This window comes from Marmota flaviventris, chromosome 12 (assembly GCF_047511675.1).
Source record: "Marmota flaviventris isolate mMarFla1 chromosome 12, mMarFla1.hap1, whole genome shotgun sequence".
Taxonomy (NCBI): domain Eukaryota; kingdom Metazoa; phylum Chordata; class Mammalia; order Rodentia; family Sciuridae; genus Marmota; species Marmota flaviventris.
In genome coordinates, this window is record NC_092509.1 from 28607193 (window position 1) to 28625346 (window position 18154).

Consider the following 18154-nt stretch of genomic DNA (forward strand, 5'->3'; position numbering starts at 1 on the left):
CGAACACACAGCTCGGTCCCACCAGGGAAGCCCGCTACCCCGGTGTCCCACTCCAGAGCGACCCCGGGCCCCTGGCCTCGGCGCACGTGCTCCTCGTTCCCATTCATTCCGCAGCGCCGCTGTCATTGGCGCCGTGACCTCTGCGCCCGATTGGGACACGCGCCTCCCGGCCTCACCTGCGCGAGGGCGTCGGAAGCGGCGCGCGGCCCGGGCGGCCCAGCGTGGCCGGGGGAGCCGGGCCCGGGGCTCCGCGTCGCCGGCCTCCAGGAGCAGCCGCGCCGCCACCGCCACCAGCGCGAGGCCATGGTCCGAGTCTGAAAGTCGCGGCCGGGCGGCAGCTCCGCCTCTGGCCCCGCGGCCCTCCTCCGGGGACCCGGAGCCGGAAACCTGGCACAGGAAGCGCTTGGGCCCCGCCCGGCCTCCCCCTCCCGCTCCTCGGGGGCTCGTTTTTCCGGCTGTCGGCGGCCGGACAGCCGGCAGGGAAGGCCCGGCGTCCTGGGGAGGAGGCGGCCAGCCCTGGGGCCACCAAGCCTGGCCTCCTGCGGGACGAGCACTCTGTTCCCATCCCTTCCCCGGAGCCGCTCGGGAGACGGCCGGTCACTCCAAAATGTACCTTTGGTGGCCCAGCTGTTGGCAAGAAATAGCACAGTGCTCCGGACTCGGCAGCCACGAAAGTCTCGCTCTGCGTATTTTGGCAGAAATATGATTCAGAGCACAGGGTTCTGGTTCTGTGGCCTACGCCGGAGACCACAGTTCCCCCTTCTGCTTCTCTTGAGGGTGACCTGCCACGCTGTCGTGGGTTGCCTTTTACAATCTGCTGCAGAAGGAAGTGTCGACCTTCTGCCACTTTCCAGTAACAAGTCCAACCACGTTCAGGGCTACTGTGAAACAGAAGCTAAATTGGCCCTCTCTCTCGACTTTTGGACTCTCTCCTCTGAAAATCTAATAGGTATAGTTTGACATCTTGCTCACATCTGGATATATCGAGTCCCGCGCTTGCGGGTACTGAGGCTGCATACTTTTAAAACATATTTGGTAATGTCAAAATTTACTTGTATCCAGCTCAGGAAGTACTGAGAATGCACGGGACTGGGGCCTAAAGATCTACTTTCCTTAGCTCTATTGTCAGATCTGTTCTGCTGTTGAGGCAGCATGTTAATAACAGAAATCTGATACAATTAAACATTCAAACACAGCGTCAAAAGAGAAAGTGTAAGCATCCAGGATACTGAAAAGAAATGCTTTCCTCAGAGTTCACTGTTGGGAAGAAATAGACCAGTAAAATAGGTAATTGCAATTCTCTGATATGTATTTTTTTTTTCTTACTCTGAAAAACACTTGCATGAAAGAGTGTAATAGCCCTAGAGCTGAGCACATTAATTTTATATTTATCTTAAAAGTAAAAAAAAAAAAATTACTGAATAAAAATATTATAGAAAGGAACCTATCAAAATAAACCAATTTTGTCTCATTTTCCCCCAGTCTTGAAGAATAGTATATAAAAACATGTAAAGTGCTTTACAAGTAAAAATTGTTAATATGCACATATGGCTTATCTTGATGGAGATTAAGTTTATGTTAAACATCCGACAGGCATAATTTACCAAAGTCAAGTGTAGTTTCACATGCTTTTATTGTACTTGGAAATCCTTTATTAATATACTATCATTTGCCCTTTTTTACAGATAAGGAAAGTTGCAGAGGAATTAAACTACTGTTGGCAAGTGTAGTACTCCACAATTCTGCCAGGCCATTTGCATTTAGAGATTGCTTGGCCAGATTATAACAAAAGTCCTCGCTATTAAGATGTTGTAATACCGCAAGGCTAAGTAAGGAAAACAGTTATAATTCATTAAGGCTTCCAACATTATTGTATGGCTCAACTCTTGAGGAACAACCACCTACCAATAGGACATGTAGAATTCAAAGGTAGTTCTGGTAGTTCTTTTGGCCCAACTAAGCCAACCATCAGTTTTGGTGGTCAAAAACTGAGCTGTGCAGGTAACTGCTAAAGAACAGACTTACATTGTGCAGAAATAATTTCTGTTTTTTGTTTGTTTTGTTTTTTTTTAACTGAGGCAAATGAAACTACCAGTACTTATGGATAAAAATGGATGAAGTGTTTCGTTGAAAGTATTTTCAAAGTTGTCATTTCAATGTTGGAACATTGGCTACACTTCAAGTCATTTTCTTGCCATATTAATGGCACTGTTCAAAACATTACCTAAGGCAGGTTTTATGACAAGGAGGGATTATAAACATAATACTGTGTGTTACCATTTTTTTTGTTTTGTTTGGTTTGGTACCAGGGATTGAACTCAGGGGGACTTAACCACTGAGCCACATTTCCAGCCCTTTCTTGTATTTTGTTTAGAGACAGGGTCTCCCTGAGTTGCTTCATGCCTCACTAAATTGCTGAGGCTGACTTTGAGATCCTCCTGCCGTAGCGTCCCAAGCTGCTGGGATTATAGGCGGGTACCATGTTGCCCAGCTGTTACCATGTTTTGATATATAGTACTGCATAAAACATCTCTTCCAGATGTTATTAGATAAAAGATCAATGGACTATCAACATGATTCTGGCAAGAGTATTTATTGAGAGAAAAAGTTCAAACAGTTACACTGAAAGATTAGCAGATTGTTTTCCTCTGTGCCAGGTCCAAACCCAGAGCCTCTGCATGCTAGGCAAGTGCTGTACCATCCCCAGCCCTTCTCTGAGATTTTCAGTATGACAGATTATTCTATTTAAGTGTCACAGAGTGAGAGATCAGACTTCACTGTTCTATGGCCAGTGGTCACCTTGTCAAAATGTGCTCTATTTGGTACATATCATAACTGCTAATAGATCATTATATGTTGCTCATGCTTTATTAATATGTTAATGCATCATAAAGGAGAGTGCATTAATTATATGATTTAGTCAATTCACACTCAGGTTCTTCTGAAGGAAGAAAATAGACTGTTGAATTTTCTACTCTTGATTGTCAGGTTTTCTGAGATTATCTGTTTTTTTTTTGTGCGTGTTGGGGATTGAGCTACATCTCAGCTCCAAATCACTACCACTTGCTCCCCCATAAGTCAACATGTACTTAAAGAAAAAATATAAAGAACTAACTCTGGGCCCTATTTTCCTGACTTTATTGCTCATGTGAGGAAGACAGAAACATTATTACTCTTATTGTTGTTACAAGAAGCATGTACTTCAGCTAGGCTTGGATGGAATAAATTGGAGTTATTCCAAACAGTTGAGCAAATTGTTCTTACACCACTCTTCTCTACTGATTTGAAATATCCTTTTCTCTATATAAGAAATCCTTTTTATTCTGTTCACTTTTTTAAAATTTGTATATAGGAAATTCTATTATAACATTTTCTCTATATAGGAAATTCTGTTATAACTTTGGGTTGTTTTTGTGCTTTTTATTTGAGTTCCATTGATCTTTGTTTTTATTTTTTGGACAAAAATACTTTTAGAATTAAAAAAAAATTTTTTTTTTAGTTGTAGATGGACAAAATACCTTTGTGTATTTATTTCTATATGGTGCTGAGGATTGAACTCACATGCAAGGCAAGCGCTCTACCACTGAGCTATGGCCCCAGCCCTAGAATATTTAATATGATAAGCAAACTAATTTCTCTTACTTAAAAACATCTCTCCTGTTTCTTTTTCCAGGTTTGCAATTTATCTGCTTCTTCTTCTTCTTCAAAAAAAAAAACTCCTACTATAATTTTTATTAGATTCCTATTTGTTTATTAAATAATTTGGTGACACATTTTGATTATAAGCTCTATCTGGAAACATTGATTTTTGTGCCCCTTAGTCTGATTGATTAATTGATTGATTGATTGATTTCATTGTGGTACTGGAGATTGAATCCAGGGCCTGGTACATGCTAGACAAGAAATGTACTGCTGAGCTATACCCCCTTTTCTTATGACTTTATTAACATGCTAACTCTCTTCTTCTATTCTTTGTTTTAATTGCTTTGGATTAGGAAAACAGATGAAGAATTTAAGAATTTTTCTAAAACAAGAATAAATACATTCTTGAGTATCCAAAGCAAGTTCAAAGCTCTCTTCCTTCACAGCTTCTTAAGTGTAGTACATGTGCTTTACTGCATGAACTTTATGAAACAGTTTGTCAGTTGCTTTTAGGAGCAATTTTAAACTTTTATCCTTCTGAGCAGGCATGAATCAAATGTTTCAGGGTTTATAGTGGGATCCAGAGCAAGTTTGTACATTTAGTAAACCATGTGTTGCCTGATATATATATATATATATATATATATATATATATATATATATATATATGTGTGTGTGTGTGTGTGTGTGTGTGTGTTTCTTTTGATTATTGTGAGTTTCCTAAGGACAGAATTCATATGATTAAGTGTATAATATATTTTGGTTATTTTGAGTTGACTAATGTAGTAATGCCACTCACCTTCATTTTATTTATTTTTATTACTTATAAACATGTTGTACATCCTTCTTGTCTTCCAAAATGAAAATCTTTATAGACTGTCTAGAATATGTGTCTTGTTTTAAACATTTTCCACTTCCCATCTTCTTGGACAGATCCATATATAGGTTGAGCATCCCTTATCTGAAATGTTTGGGACTAGGAGTAGTTCAGATTTTATAATTTTTTTCAGCTCTTAGAATGTTTGCATGTTCATGATGAAATACCTTTGGGATGGGACCCAAATCTAAATGCAAAATTCATTTATGTTTCATATGCCCTCATACGTGTTGTCTGAGACAATTCTATAAATATTTTTAGTGTGCCTGCATTTTAATTGTGACTGTCACATGAGATCAGATCTGGAATCATCTTGTAGCATCATGTAGGTGCTCAGAAAGTTTAGGATTTTGGATCTTCAGATTAGGGATGCTTACCCTGTACATAACGAGAATATTGGATAATGTTGAAAATGATAAAATAGTCTTCTGAATAAAAATATGAAGAAAATAGTGGTTTAAGTAGGCATTTTGAAGAACCATAGTTTTTCAAAAGAATATTAATGCTGTATATGCAACAAATGAGAACAATAAGAAGGGTTTTGTTTTGTTTTGTTTTGATAGCTGTGTTGCCAGTTGATCCTGTTCAGGAAAATTATGTTCGTAAAGTGAAAAACTGTATTTTTTCAATTGCCTTCCCTACTCCTTTCAAATCAAGAGTACTTCTTGCAGCAGTCTCAAAGGTTAGGCTTTATTTTTGTCTTACCACAAATACTTAGCTCACTAAAACATTTGTCTAAGAAAGTCTAAAAATTGTTCCGAGTTTTTATTGTTAATCTATTGATAACTTTTTATATTTAAAGCTCAGAAACCTGGAAAACATCATTCTTAGAGCTCACTTTTCAATACTTGTTCCTGGAGCATAGTATTCAGCTTCATCCTGAAGTTATCTTACAAGAAAGATATGCGTTTGTGGAAAAGAGGAAAATGAGTTAAATTTTTATTCTACATAACTTTTAGAAATTATCTCTAATAACAAATTCTAAATTGTTCTCTCATGATACAAATGTATTTGATATCAAAATAGGGCATTTACTTTTTTCTAGTTCTTTGAAAGAATACGTGCTAGGAAAAATATTATTTTTTTGATGCATCACAGGAAATCCATGAAAATTTTAGAACTGTCTCATAGAACTAATTTTCTGTAAATAGCATAAATAATCATAGAAAGTCTGGTATATCTCTTATAAAATGTAATGTATTTTTAGAAGAAGTCTATTCTTGTAATTTTCTTCTATTAGGTCTCTTTTCTTAAAAATTATTCAAAGATTACTTAGGTTTGTAAGAAGACTTTTTTTCTCTGCCTCAGGAAGTTCTAGAAGATATTTTGGATCTTGATTTATCTGTATCAGAAACGGATGATTTTATCCAGCTTGTAAGTGGTGGAAAGATAGTATCTGGATCTGTTCCATTGGCTCACCGATATGGTGGCCACCAGGTAAGAATACAACATCATTTCCTGTATGTAAATAGAAACATTTGGTTGAAATGCTATAAGTTATTTTAAATTATTTTCTCTAATATTATGATATTGAGGGTTCAACAAGATGTTTGTAGAAGAATGTCATCATAAGATGTATATGTTGGGGCTGGGGTTGGGCTCAGTGGTAGATCCCTTTCCTAGAACATAGGAGGCACTGGGTTTGATCTTCAGCACCACATAAAAATAAATAAATAAAATAAAGGTGTTGTGTCCACAATTAAAAATTAAAAAATTAGGGCTGGGGTTGTGGCTCAGTGGTAGAGCGCTTGCCTTGCACGTGCGAGATCCTGGGTTCGATCCTCAGCACCACATAAAAATGAATAAATAAATAAACAAATGAAATAAAGCTGTTGTGTCCAACTACAACTAAAAAAAAAATAAAGAAAAATTTAAAAATTAAAAAAGATGCATATGTCATAAGCGAAAAACCTGAATACATAACCAAAGAATATAAAGAGAAAGCAAACAAGTATACGAAAAGATATTCAATGTCATATCATTAGGGACTTGCAAATTGGAACGAGATACCACTCCACACTTATTAGAATGGCAAAAAAAAAAAATGCTAGTGAGGATGTGAAACAATAAAGACTCTCATTCATTGCTGTGGGAATGCAAAATAGTACAGTGACTTTAGAAGATAGCTTAGTAGTTTCTTTAAAAAGCTAAATTTACTTCTACCATACGATACAGCAGTTGTACTCCTTGGCATTTGAGTTGAAATGTGTTTAACTTTAGGTCCACACAAAAACATGCACATAAATTGCATAGTAGCTCTATTCATAATTGCTTAAACTTGGAAGCAACCCAGTTTTCCTTTAATAGATGAATGGATAAATAATCTATATTGCGTCCTCACAATGAAATAGTATTCTCCATTAAAAGGCATGGGGATGGGGATGGGGATGTGGCTCAAGCGGTAACGTGCTTGCCTGGCATGCGCGGGGCACTGGGTTCGATCCTCAGCACCACATAAAATAAAGATGTTGTGTCCACCGAAAACTGAAAAATAAATATTAAAAAATTCTCTCTCTCTCTCTTATCTCTCTCTCTCTCTCTCTTTAAAAAAAATAAGGCATGGGGAAACTTAAATGCATATTACTAAGTGAGCAAAGCCTATCTGAAAAAGTTATGCTCTCTATGATTCCAACTTTATGACACTCTGGAAAAGGCAAAATTATGGAGATAGTAAAAAGATTAGTGGTTGACGGGTTAGGAGGAGGAAGGGATGAATAAGCAGAGCATGAAGGACTATTAAATCAATTGAATTATTATTTGTGATATTATAAATGGTGGCTACACATCATTACAGATTTGTCCAAACCCATGGAAAATATGGCACCAAGAATGAATTCTAAACTATGGACTTTGGACAATAGTGAGATGCCAATGTGTATCATTGTGGTGGAGGATGTTGGTAATAGAGAGGATACACATGGAGTGTGTATGGAAAAGCCCTGTACTTTCCTAATTTTGCTGTCAGACTAAAATTTCTCTGAAAAATAAAGTATTTTAAAAGGGGGATTATGGGAGAGAAGCTAGAGCCTGACCTTTTTAAATAGGGGGTGGAGGATAGTTCAGTGGTAGGTTGCCTAGCATTTGCCAGGACCTGGGTCTGATTCCTAGTATCACAAAAACAAACAAACAGAAAAACTTAAAAAACGAAGCTTTAAAAAATGGAATTGAGAAAACTGGGGCAGCACAAATATAAAATTCACATGAATTTTTGCTAGAGAACTTGGTGCAATATTGGCAAGGGATTTAAGCAAAGCCAAGTAGCACAATGTGTCAGTATAAAAGTCTCAGGAGGACAAACATTATGATTTTGCCAGAGTAGCTGTAAATCAAAGTTGTAGAACTGCTAGAAAGACAATAAATAAGGAAATAAAGATTCATTGGAGGGTGTAATAGATGCTGTAGCAATAAGGAGATAATTAAGGCACACTGTAACAATGAAGCAAGATGTTGAGACAAGTTCAGGGCATGGTGTCTAAATAAGAACAGATAAAAAAATGCAGGACCAGTTGTTGAAATTTCTGTCATTTTCTGCAGGCTAAACAGAATGAAACGCTGCCTGTTTATTTAGGGGCTATTTTTGTAATGATGATTTTAATTAGGGAATAATTTTTAGAATCAGCAGTAACGTATAACAGTAATAGTGTAAGGATTAAATTAGGAAATTATGAAAAGTGCTTACATATGAACTTTTGGTACAGTAGTTATGAGATCAAGCTCTGGTATATTGGGTTAGTGAATTCCTTTCTTCTTCAAAGGCTCAGAAACTAAGAAGCAAGGTAACTGAAACCATTAGGATTGGAAAGGATTTTTTTTAAATTTATATTTTAGTTATAGTTTGACACAATACCTTTATTTTTTAAATTTATTTTTATGCAGTGCTGAGGATCAAACCCAGGACTCACAGGTACTTAGAAAGCACTCTACTGCTGAGCCACAACCCCAGCCCAGAATTGGAGAGGATTTTGAGAGTCATCTGTGATAGACTTGCACCTCAGTTTTTTGATCTTGAAAGATCATTCCAGAAGCTGGGAGAAGTGGGCCAGCAAAGAAATCTGCCAAATTTAGTATGTCTACCATTTTGTAGACATACTACAGGGTTTGTTATTTTGTTTTCAAGGAATAACAGTGTTTTACTAAACTGTGTTTCTCAGTTGAGAAACTTCTGCACTAAATGATCCTTTGGTCTTTTCTAGCACTCAATGCAGAAATGTCAAGGTTCAAAAAGTAATCTTGTACAGATGAAATTTATTTGAAATTGTCTTATACCATTGCTCACATATATTGCCAAAGTACAAAAACAAAACTCAAGTTCTGTGGAGTTTCATTAAAGCATTCTTTTTGTGGGTTTTTCTTTTTTGTAGTATAATAGGTGGACTAGTAAATTAAACTTTTATCAATTTCATGTTAATGTTATAGATATTTGTTTATGTCTTTGCCACTCTGAACTTAGTTCAAATTTATTTCTCTTTTATTGATGGAAAACTAACTTCCTGGTATCCTGATTTCCTTCCTAGCACTGAATTAATAATTTTTTGTCCTTTCCACTCATGGAGTGGAATATACTTAAGTATCGTTCACTTTGGAACCTTTCCAGATAATGGTGAGAGCCTCTCAGACTTATAGTCTTAATGGATACTCAAATTTTGTGGTGGTCTCTTCCTGGTGAGGATGACAAAATACTAGATGGATTTTTCTCAATTCTGGAACTTTAAGTATCATTTAAATATTCCATAGCTGTTTTTAGAACTCCCTGTGTGTGCTGGGAACTGTAATAGTGAATGAAATCTGTCTCTTTCCCTCAAATGGCTAGTAGTTTAGGGAAGATGATAGATAAATAACACACTTCAGGAACATCAAGGTAGTGATTCAGGCGAGTATAGGAGATACGGGAGCTTATAGGACCACTCTCTTAGTCCTGCAAAGTCAGAGATGACTCTGGTGGAGTAACATATATGTTGAAAATGGAATGTTGTCTACATTAGCAAATGATTGTTGGCCATAATAATTATTACTGTCTTATGGACACTGGCAAATGTCAGACATTGTACAAGTTACTTCTCATATATTAGTGTTCATTCTAGCAGCAATATGACAAAGGTTAACCCATTTTATAGAAATGTAAGGTCAGTCTTGGGTTGAACAACCATAAATAAATTTTAACAAAAAAATTTAAGAATCCAAGTTCAGAACAATTTTTTTAGGTACAAGTATAATTATGATTTTGTATTGTAGACATATAATATAGGCATAGTCTGTTAATAAATTGCTCCTAGTTCTCTGTCTCTCTCTCTCTCTCTCTCTCTGTCACACACACACACACACACACACACACACACGCTCAGGTATATATATTTTTGGTCCTGGGGATTGAACCCAGGGCCTTGTACATGCTAGGTAAGGGCTCTACCACTGAGTTACATGTGCAACCCTAGTTTATATTCTCTAACTAAATAAATCAGTTCTAAGTGTTCTACACCTAACAAATTTGATCTGAGTTCTAGATAATAGTAAAATAATCAATTTTTAAATGTTTTTATTAATGTGTTATAGTTTCATATAATAGTGGAGTTCATTTTGACATATTCATACTTGCATATAATATTTTCCCTTTCCCCTTCCCTTCCCTTGATCCCCTTCCTCTACTTTATTGGTCTTCCTTCTATTAATTTATTGTTTTTTAAATTGGTGCTTTATACACATACATAAAAATGAATTGCTTTAAATTTGTATTTTATTAAGTGAATTTCCCTTATTTTATTGATTGAATTTGTTACTTTAAAGTGTTATATTTCTAGAAATAGAATGACTTATTCTCAATTTTGACAAAATGACCTTGACTATAAAAATTACTATCAAAGCTTTAAAGATAATATGCATGAATAATTTTCCTTTCCCCTCTTAGTTTGGGATGTGGGCAGATCAGCTTGGAGATGGAAGAGCTCACCTTATTGGAACTTACATGAACAGGTACCACATATTTTCTTATATAATAGCTTATTTATTACATATTAACCTAAATCTTCTAATATGTAATTTTTTTTGAAGACAGGGTGAAAAATGGGAGCTCCAGTTAAAAGGCTCAGGAAAGACCCCATATTCCCGGTATAGTTTGGTAATATGTTTAGAAATTTAAGTAAGAATTAATGTTGTCTTAATTACAAATGAAACTCATTTAAATTGTATTTCCTATAGAAATGGTGATGGTAGAGCAGTACTTCGTTCCTCGGTGAGAGAATTTCTGTGTAGTGAGGCTATGCACTACCTTGGAATTCCAACTAGTAGGGCTGTAAGGTAATTCCTTTTTCCTTCAAATAACTTTCAGGACTGCATCATATTATCTCCAGAAATGTATTAGGAAAATAGAGCAGATAAATCTCTGAGAATATGATCTCTTATAGTTTTTTGTCATTTAAGGTATTTCTTGATTGCAGATGAATTGTTGGATTCTGTTTGTTTCAGCCTGGTTGTAAGTGATGATGAAGTATGGCGAGATCAGTTCTACAATGGAAATATTATGAAAGAACGAGGTAACTGTTTTTAGAATACTTACAGAAAACTGAACTAAGTTCTTTAAGATCAACAGTTACTGGACATCTTTGTGGTCACCTTAAAAACAACCCATAGTTCTTCAAGATATAATTTTAGCATTGCAGTATCAGAATAGAGTAGCCTTTCCTGTATCCTTATATCACTAACCCATCCATTTCTGAGGCAAACATCTTGGAAGTGAACAAAAAATGTTTAGGAATAGCTGGGAAAAATGTCACAAAGCCAATACAGGAAGGTTCTTACATTTTACTCCCAGGAGAGCCCCACAGATCTTTCCATGGAGCCTGATTTCTCTGATTTTATGTTCTCTACCAATAAGCTGAATTTTCTTTTTGTTTTGCATTTAGTAGTTTAGAAATAAAAACTAGAGAGTGGGTGAGAAAGTATGCTGTAGAGGTATACTGCATATTTAGAGAGGCCAAAGAGACTGAAAGAGATTTGACTGAATCTTTGGGGAAGAGAGGAGACCTGAAAATCAACAATTAACATTTAAGAGCTTAAAAGTGAAGCTGTCAAGAACTACTTACAGTCCGTTGTGCTTTTATGGGTCTTATGGATATCACTGTGTCTGTCATGGACTGCATTCTTTCTGATGTTCATAGTGATTCACTAGGAGTACATTTTATGTACTTTGTACTTAGTGCATGATGCATATTTTGGTCTGTGCTGCTATAACAAAACATTTTAGACTGGGTAATTAAAAAACAATAGAAATTTTATTACACACAGTTCTGGAGGCTGGGAAGTTCAAGATCAATTTGCTGGCAGACTCCATGACTGATGAGGGTTCTCTGCTTCATGGCATTTTCTTACTGTGTCTTCAGATGATAGAAGGGGAAGGCAGACCTCTGGAGCCTCTTTTATAGAGGCATTAATCCCATTCATGAGGACTGAGCCCCCATGACTTAATAGCCTTCCAAAACCCCACCTCCTTTGTGATTAGATTTCACATCTGAATTTTAGTAGGATACGAACTTTCAAACTATTGCAATACATTTTTAAATTATTTTTTAGTTGTGGATGGACATGATATTTTTATTTTTTTTTAAATTTACTTTTTAGTTATTGGTAGACATAATATCTTTTTTATTTTTATTTTTTTTATTAGTTGCACATGACAATACAATGATCTTTTTTTTTTTTAAAGAGAGAGAGAGAGAGAGAGAGAGAATTTTTTTTTAATATTTATTTTTTAGTTTTCTGCGAACACAACATCTTTGTTTGTATGTGGTGCTGAGGATCGAACCCGGGCCGCACGCATGCCAGGCAAGCACGCTACCGCTTGAGCCACATCCCCAGCCCAATACAATGATCTTGACATATCATACATTTGAATCAAATGGGGTATAATTTCTAATTTTTCTGAGTATCTTTATTTTATTTTTATATGGTGCTGAACCCAGTGCCTCATATATGTTAGGCAAGTGTCCTACCACTGAGCTACAACCCCAGCCCCTGCAATACATTTTTATAAGATCTTCCTAAAAAAATAGTCCCATAAAAGTATTCATGCATAAAGGAATTAAGGATTATTTATCTTGCAGCATCTTTCTCTCTCTTTTAATGTCACTGGAACAAAATGATACTATTGCACATAGGCTGCTAGCAAGTATTCTTGTCTTTTTTAAAATATATTTTTAGATGTTGACAGACCTTTATTTTATTCATTTATTTATATAAAGTGCTGAGAATTGAACCCAGTGCCTCACATATACTAGGCAAGTGCTCTACCACTGAGCCATTACTCCAGCCCCCTGTTATTCTTGTTCATGAGGATTGGATATGAAATTCGAACCACAGACTTTTAGAATGATTAGTACAGTGCTATTTACTTTTGTGGCTGTGACTTATATACATTGTTTATTTGAATTTTGAGCCACAATCTTAATGGTTTCAAATGATCCCAAGAATTTCTTCTATTAGTCCATTAAGATAATTTCCATATTTAAGTCTTTACATAAATACAGATTCTTTGCTGGGCGAGGTGGTGCAGGCCTGTGATCCCAGCTGCTCAGGAGGCTGAGGCAGGAGGATTGTGAGTTCAAAGCCAGCCTCAGTAGTAGAGAGCAACTCAGTGAGACCCTTTCTCTAAATAAAATACAAAATAGAGCTGGGGATGTGGCTCAGTGGTTGAGTGTCCTTGAGTTCAATCCCCAGTACCCACACCCCCACCAAATACAGACACTTTGATAGTACTTTTATCCTAATATTTGCCCAGGAACCACTGTTACATAGCAAGATTAGTATACTGGAAAAGAAAAAAGGATATATGAAAACTGGAATGGCTCTACAGAAACTAGCTTTGTGACTTAGGCAAGTTACTTAAACAGTTTGCCCCTTAGTTTTTTCACCTAAAATTAAGAGGTTAGATTTAAAGATACTTCTAGTGCTAAATTCAGTGATTCAGTGACTATTCATTCATTAAGGAGACAGAGTAATTTTTTGAGTTTTTCCTAGATGTTTTTACATAGTTTTTGTTGAAAAAGACATGAAAATAAATATCCAGATTAGTATTGTGAATAAGTGTTGACCCTGGATAAGGCATTCAACCCAGAAAAAAACTACCCTTTCTGTGTTTACCACTGGACTAAACTCTAGTGGGTCCAAAATTAATAAGTATGCCATAGTCTTAAGAAACTTTGTAGAGAAAAGATTCAAACTCATGGAACAAATGAATAATTAAAAAAAAAGAGAGGTCAATAAAAGGGTGATCAGTTGAGCTTTATAGAGGAAGTGGGAATTGATCCTGAGCATAAGGTTAAGTAGGAGTTCAGTAAGGAGAGAAGAAGGAGTGGGGTATGTGGAAGAGGGGAGACCAGCACAGGCAAAGAGGTAGCAGTGAGCCTGGTTGTCTACTGAAGGGAGGACAGCACAACAGAGCAGGGCTTGCTTCACTCTAGCATAGACTTCCCCTTAACATCTAACCATGTAAACTACAGCATTTCTTATAAGAAAGAAACATTGATTCTGTTTACTAATTATATTACTAACATCCATAATCAAAACAGAAGAAGGCAATACAAGGCTAAAAAGACAAAGTGTATAGATTTATTTTATTTCTTCAGTATATTTTTAAGTCAGAACATACACAAGAATCTTTGTTAGAGTTAATTCTCAATTAATTACAGGTCTGGAAGGCACTTATAATGACCTAAAGCAAAATAAATAATGTATTAATTCCTTACTTCAGGATGAGATACAGGGAAAGGGCCACAGTCGATGAGTCAGTGGATAATCTGTAGTTTGCAGATAACAACCACTTCTTAGCCTTTAGCTATTCTGTTTCTAAAAGCTTAGTGGATCTAAGCATTCTGAGAAAAACTGGAGACCATTCATGCAGTAGACATTAGTTTTTTTTTGGTAAATTAAGTGGTTATCTTATTTTTTAAAATTAACTTTTAATTTTCAGGCAAATATTTTGCTATTATTGACATAGCTTAACATAGTTTTTTTAAATGTATATTTTTAAGTTGTAATTGGACACACTATCTTTATTTTATTTATTTATCTTTATGTAGTGCTGAGGATTAAACCTAGGGTCTCACACATGCTAGACAATCACTCTACCACTGAGCTACAACCCCAGCGCTTAACGTAGTTTTCAGCTAAAATAAATATTTTTTTTTTAAGGTGCAGTAGTGCTGCGTGCTGCAAAATCATGGTTTAGAATTGGATCATTAGAAATTTTGGCTCATTATGGTGAACTGGATTTATTGAGGTTAGAAAATTGCTTTTTTAAGTTATTTTTTCCTGCTTTATTGAGCGGTAATTAACTATAAAAATGTACATATATAAGGTATACAGTGTGATGTTTTGACATATGTATACATTGTGAAATGATTACCACAACCAAGCTCATTAATATATTCATCTCCTCACAGTTACTTTGTGTGTATGTGTGTGATGAAAATACTTAAGATCTACTCCAAATTTCAGGTGTACATTATATTATTATTAACCTTTGTCTGTACATGAGGTCCACAGAACTTATTTATGTTATTACAAAAACTCTGTACCCTTTGACTAGCATCTCCCCATTTTCCCCAGTCCCTGCCCCTGGTAACTGCCATTCTGTTCTCTACTTCTATTAAGTCCACTTGTTTAAATTCCACATGAAAATGTGATGATGCTGTATTTGTTTTTCTGTGCCTGCCTTGTTTCCCTTAACATAATGTCTTCCAAGTTTATCCATGTTGTTGCTAAAGCTAAGAAAATTAAATTTTAAAAAATGGTACAAAAATATTGGGGAAATGCTAATTTATGTGCTGAGAAATTAAATATTTTCTTTTCTTATAAGTAAAGCCAAGAACTTCAATTAACAATGTGTGTTTGTGTGTGTGTGTGTGTGTGTGTGTGTGTTGCTGCATGTCAGACTCAGAGCCTCGTTTGTCTGGTAGGCAAACACTACCACTGAGCTACACTCTCAGCCCTCAGTTAATAACTATTTTTAACACTTGCTATGTGTCAAATACCTTGTGAGGTTTCTAGGAAGTTAAAAAATATAAAAAAAGAAGAAGGACAACAACCAGTAGTCACTTTTCTCAAGGGATTTATTATGTAATATACAACCTGGTTATAGCTGAGGGTCTTCATGCCACCTAGAGCCATGGGGTAAGTAACTGAAACTCCCCAATTCTGCAGCCTACAGAAATCCATAGCTCTCCCCCAATGCTAGGATTCCTGGGTGCACCTCTCTCACATCTGTTCCTTTACACAATGAAGTTCAGCCCCTCCAACAGCACAGACAAGCAACAGTCCAGATTTACACAGAGTCTTTAGGACAGGGTGCATCTTTCTGAAGATTTCTGTTGGGGAGCCAGAGGAGAAGTTGTTTCAGCTTCCACCATTCTCTTTTGTCTTGGTGCCTACTGTGATCTGTGCACACAAAACTCCATCTTATTAAGCCAACTTAGCTAGATGTTACTTCAGACAAAAATATTTCCTTCTTTAAGAGGACTTCTGTTTCCATGTTAATACAATACCATTTTAAAAAATCATTATAAATACAGAAGAAAAATTTTGCTAGACCCTTTGTGTCATTTGGAATGTGGATCCTATATTGTAGTTATTGGTGTAGGAAATCCATAAAAAAAAGAAAGAAAAGAGTCATAAGCATTTATTATGATTGTTTTGAGTCTCTCTCTCTCTCTTTTTTAACAAATGTTTACTGAGATCATGGTCGTCCTGCTGTTGAATAGAGTTGTCTATTTTCACTGGGCATTGTTTCTAACTATCTGTTTACTTTTGGGGGTCACTACTGCTTGGATTCTCCATGCTTATCAGCTTTTCATCACTGTGACCAAAATACCTGTCAAGAACAATTTAGAGGAGGAGAAGTTTATTTTGGCTCATGGTTTCAAAGGTTTAGTCCATGGTTGACCAAGTGCATTGCTCTGGGCCCAAGGTGAGGCAGAACATCATGGTGGAAGGAGGAGGTGCAGGAATGCTAAATCTTGAAGAAATATTTTTCTTTTGCCATTTTTGAGTAAAAGCTTAAAGTTTTTAAAATTTAAAGTTGATCTAATGAATTCATAAATGCTGAGAATGGATTTAGGTGCTTGGATATGCAGCACTGTATTATAAGGAAGATTGACACTATATCTTTCTCCCCAGGACACTATTAGACTTCATTATACAGGAACATTTTCCCTCAATAGATGTCAAAGAACCTAATAGATATGTGGTAAGTTTGACTCCTTTTTCCCTTGTTGGCCCACCAATGTTAGATATTATAACTTACAAAAGTAAAGTTGGGAAAGGAAGTATAGATTACTTTGAACATTTTGTTAGAGAAAAAGAAGATGAACCACATTATAGACAAGACAGTTGTTTTGTTTGAAAGCTGCCTAGAAAAGAGCAGGTGTGTCTACATCCTGACTATGTATGTTACTTTTGAGTGGCATTTATAACTTGATCACATATTTTCTTCCCTCACACTTTAGGTGTATAGATATTTCTATAGTAATAGTTAAAAAGCAAATCCAATACATAATAATAAAACATGATTTCCTATTCTTTTGGAAGGTTTTTGATCTTCATATCCCTTTTCATTCTTTCAACAGTTACAGAATAGGGAATTCTGTTATTTTTCTTGGTGACATTGCAAAATTTAGTAACTCGTAATGCTTTAATTGAACTTTCTTATAAATTCTATTTAACTTTTCTTCTTGCTCATGGAGAATATTGACCATAATATCTGAGGCTCTTAAATATATTATTTCTGGATGAATAATTTTACTTTATTCTGTTTTAAATACATGTATGTATTTCTGTTCTCAATGTTTGAATTCTTCCCATGTTCTCCTTGAAGATGTACATTGTCTTAAGTATCATAAAAGATTATGCCATATGCTATAGAAAACCTGGAAAACTCCTGAATTTTATTTTAGGATTTTTTTTCCACTGTGGTATTTGAGACAGCACAACTTATTGCCTTGTGGATGTCTGTTGGCTTTGCTCATGGTAAGTTATCTATTGCATTCTTCTGATGGGAAGTAGAATTAACTTAAAGTAAAAATTTTATTTTTATATAGTTAAAAATATTCCTGTGTTCCAGCAGCTCAGGAGACTGAGGGAGGATAACTGCAAGCTCAAGGCCAGCCTTAGCAACCTAGTAAAGCCCTAAGCAACTTACTGAGATCCTGTCTCAAAATTAAAATTAAAAAAGGCTGGGATGTGGCTCAGTGCTAAGAACCCACTTCTCCCCACTACTCTGGGTTCAATCCCTGGTAACAAAAAACAAACAAACAAATAAATAAATAAAAATAAAGAAGAAGAAGAAAAAATTCTTGTGGATGAGCTTAATGTTTACATGCTTTTAGCAAGGAACAAAGAAAGATTTTTTTCATGTTTAAAATAGTTTTGAATGCAACAGTAATCACAAAATAGGACAAAGTTACTTGTAAAGCTTTCCAACCTCAAGGTCGTAATGTGTATCAGTAAGGATTATGCCTAGAGTTCTTTAAGGCTTTTCTAAAAATTTAAATTGTGATGTGTATCAAATATGTGTGTATTATGTTTAAAGGTCTTTAAGGCTATTTTAAAATTTTAAATTATAAATACTTATGATAAAGTACAGACAAGTAA

At 35.8% G+C, this 18154-nt stretch overlaps 2 protein-coding genes across 4 annotated transcripts in view; one reads left to right on the forward strand and one right to left on the reverse strand.

Moving 5' to 3' along the window:
- The window catches only part of Pdss1 (decaprenyl diphosphate synthase subunit 1), a 35506-nt gene extending 35156 nt beyond the window's left edge, over nt 1-350 (reverse strand). For all 3 annotated transcript variants that reach the window (XM_027953093.3, XM_071599823.1, XM_071599822.1), the window contains exon 1: nt 177-350. In XM_027953093.3, coding sequence (XP_027808894.1) covers nt 177-305 — 129 coding nt within the window. In that variant the 5' untranslated portion in view covers nt 306-350. The remainder of the gene's footprint in view (nt 1-176) is intronic.
- Nucleotides 304-18154, forward strand: part of LOC114106255 (protein adenylyltransferase SelO-like) — a 40438-nt gene continuing 22587 nt past the window's right edge. Inside the window, exons 1-11 of the mRNA XM_071619661.1 lie at nt 304-312; nt 397-949; nt 5083-5201; nt 5828-5956; nt 10422-10486; nt 10565-10621; nt 10712-10810; nt 10934-11046; nt 14699-14786; nt 16682-16751; nt 17458-17530. Of these exons, the coding sequence (XP_071475762.1) occupies nt 304-312; nt 397-949; nt 5083-5201; nt 5828-5956; nt 10422-10486; nt 10565-10621; nt 10712-10810; nt 10934-11046; nt 14699-14786; nt 16682-16751; nt 17458-17530 (1375 nt within the window). The remainder of the gene's footprint in view (nt 313-396; nt 950-5082; nt 5202-5827; nt 5957-10421; nt 10487-10564; nt 10622-10711; nt 10811-10933; nt 11047-14698; nt 14787-16681; nt 16752-17457; nt 17531-18154) is intronic.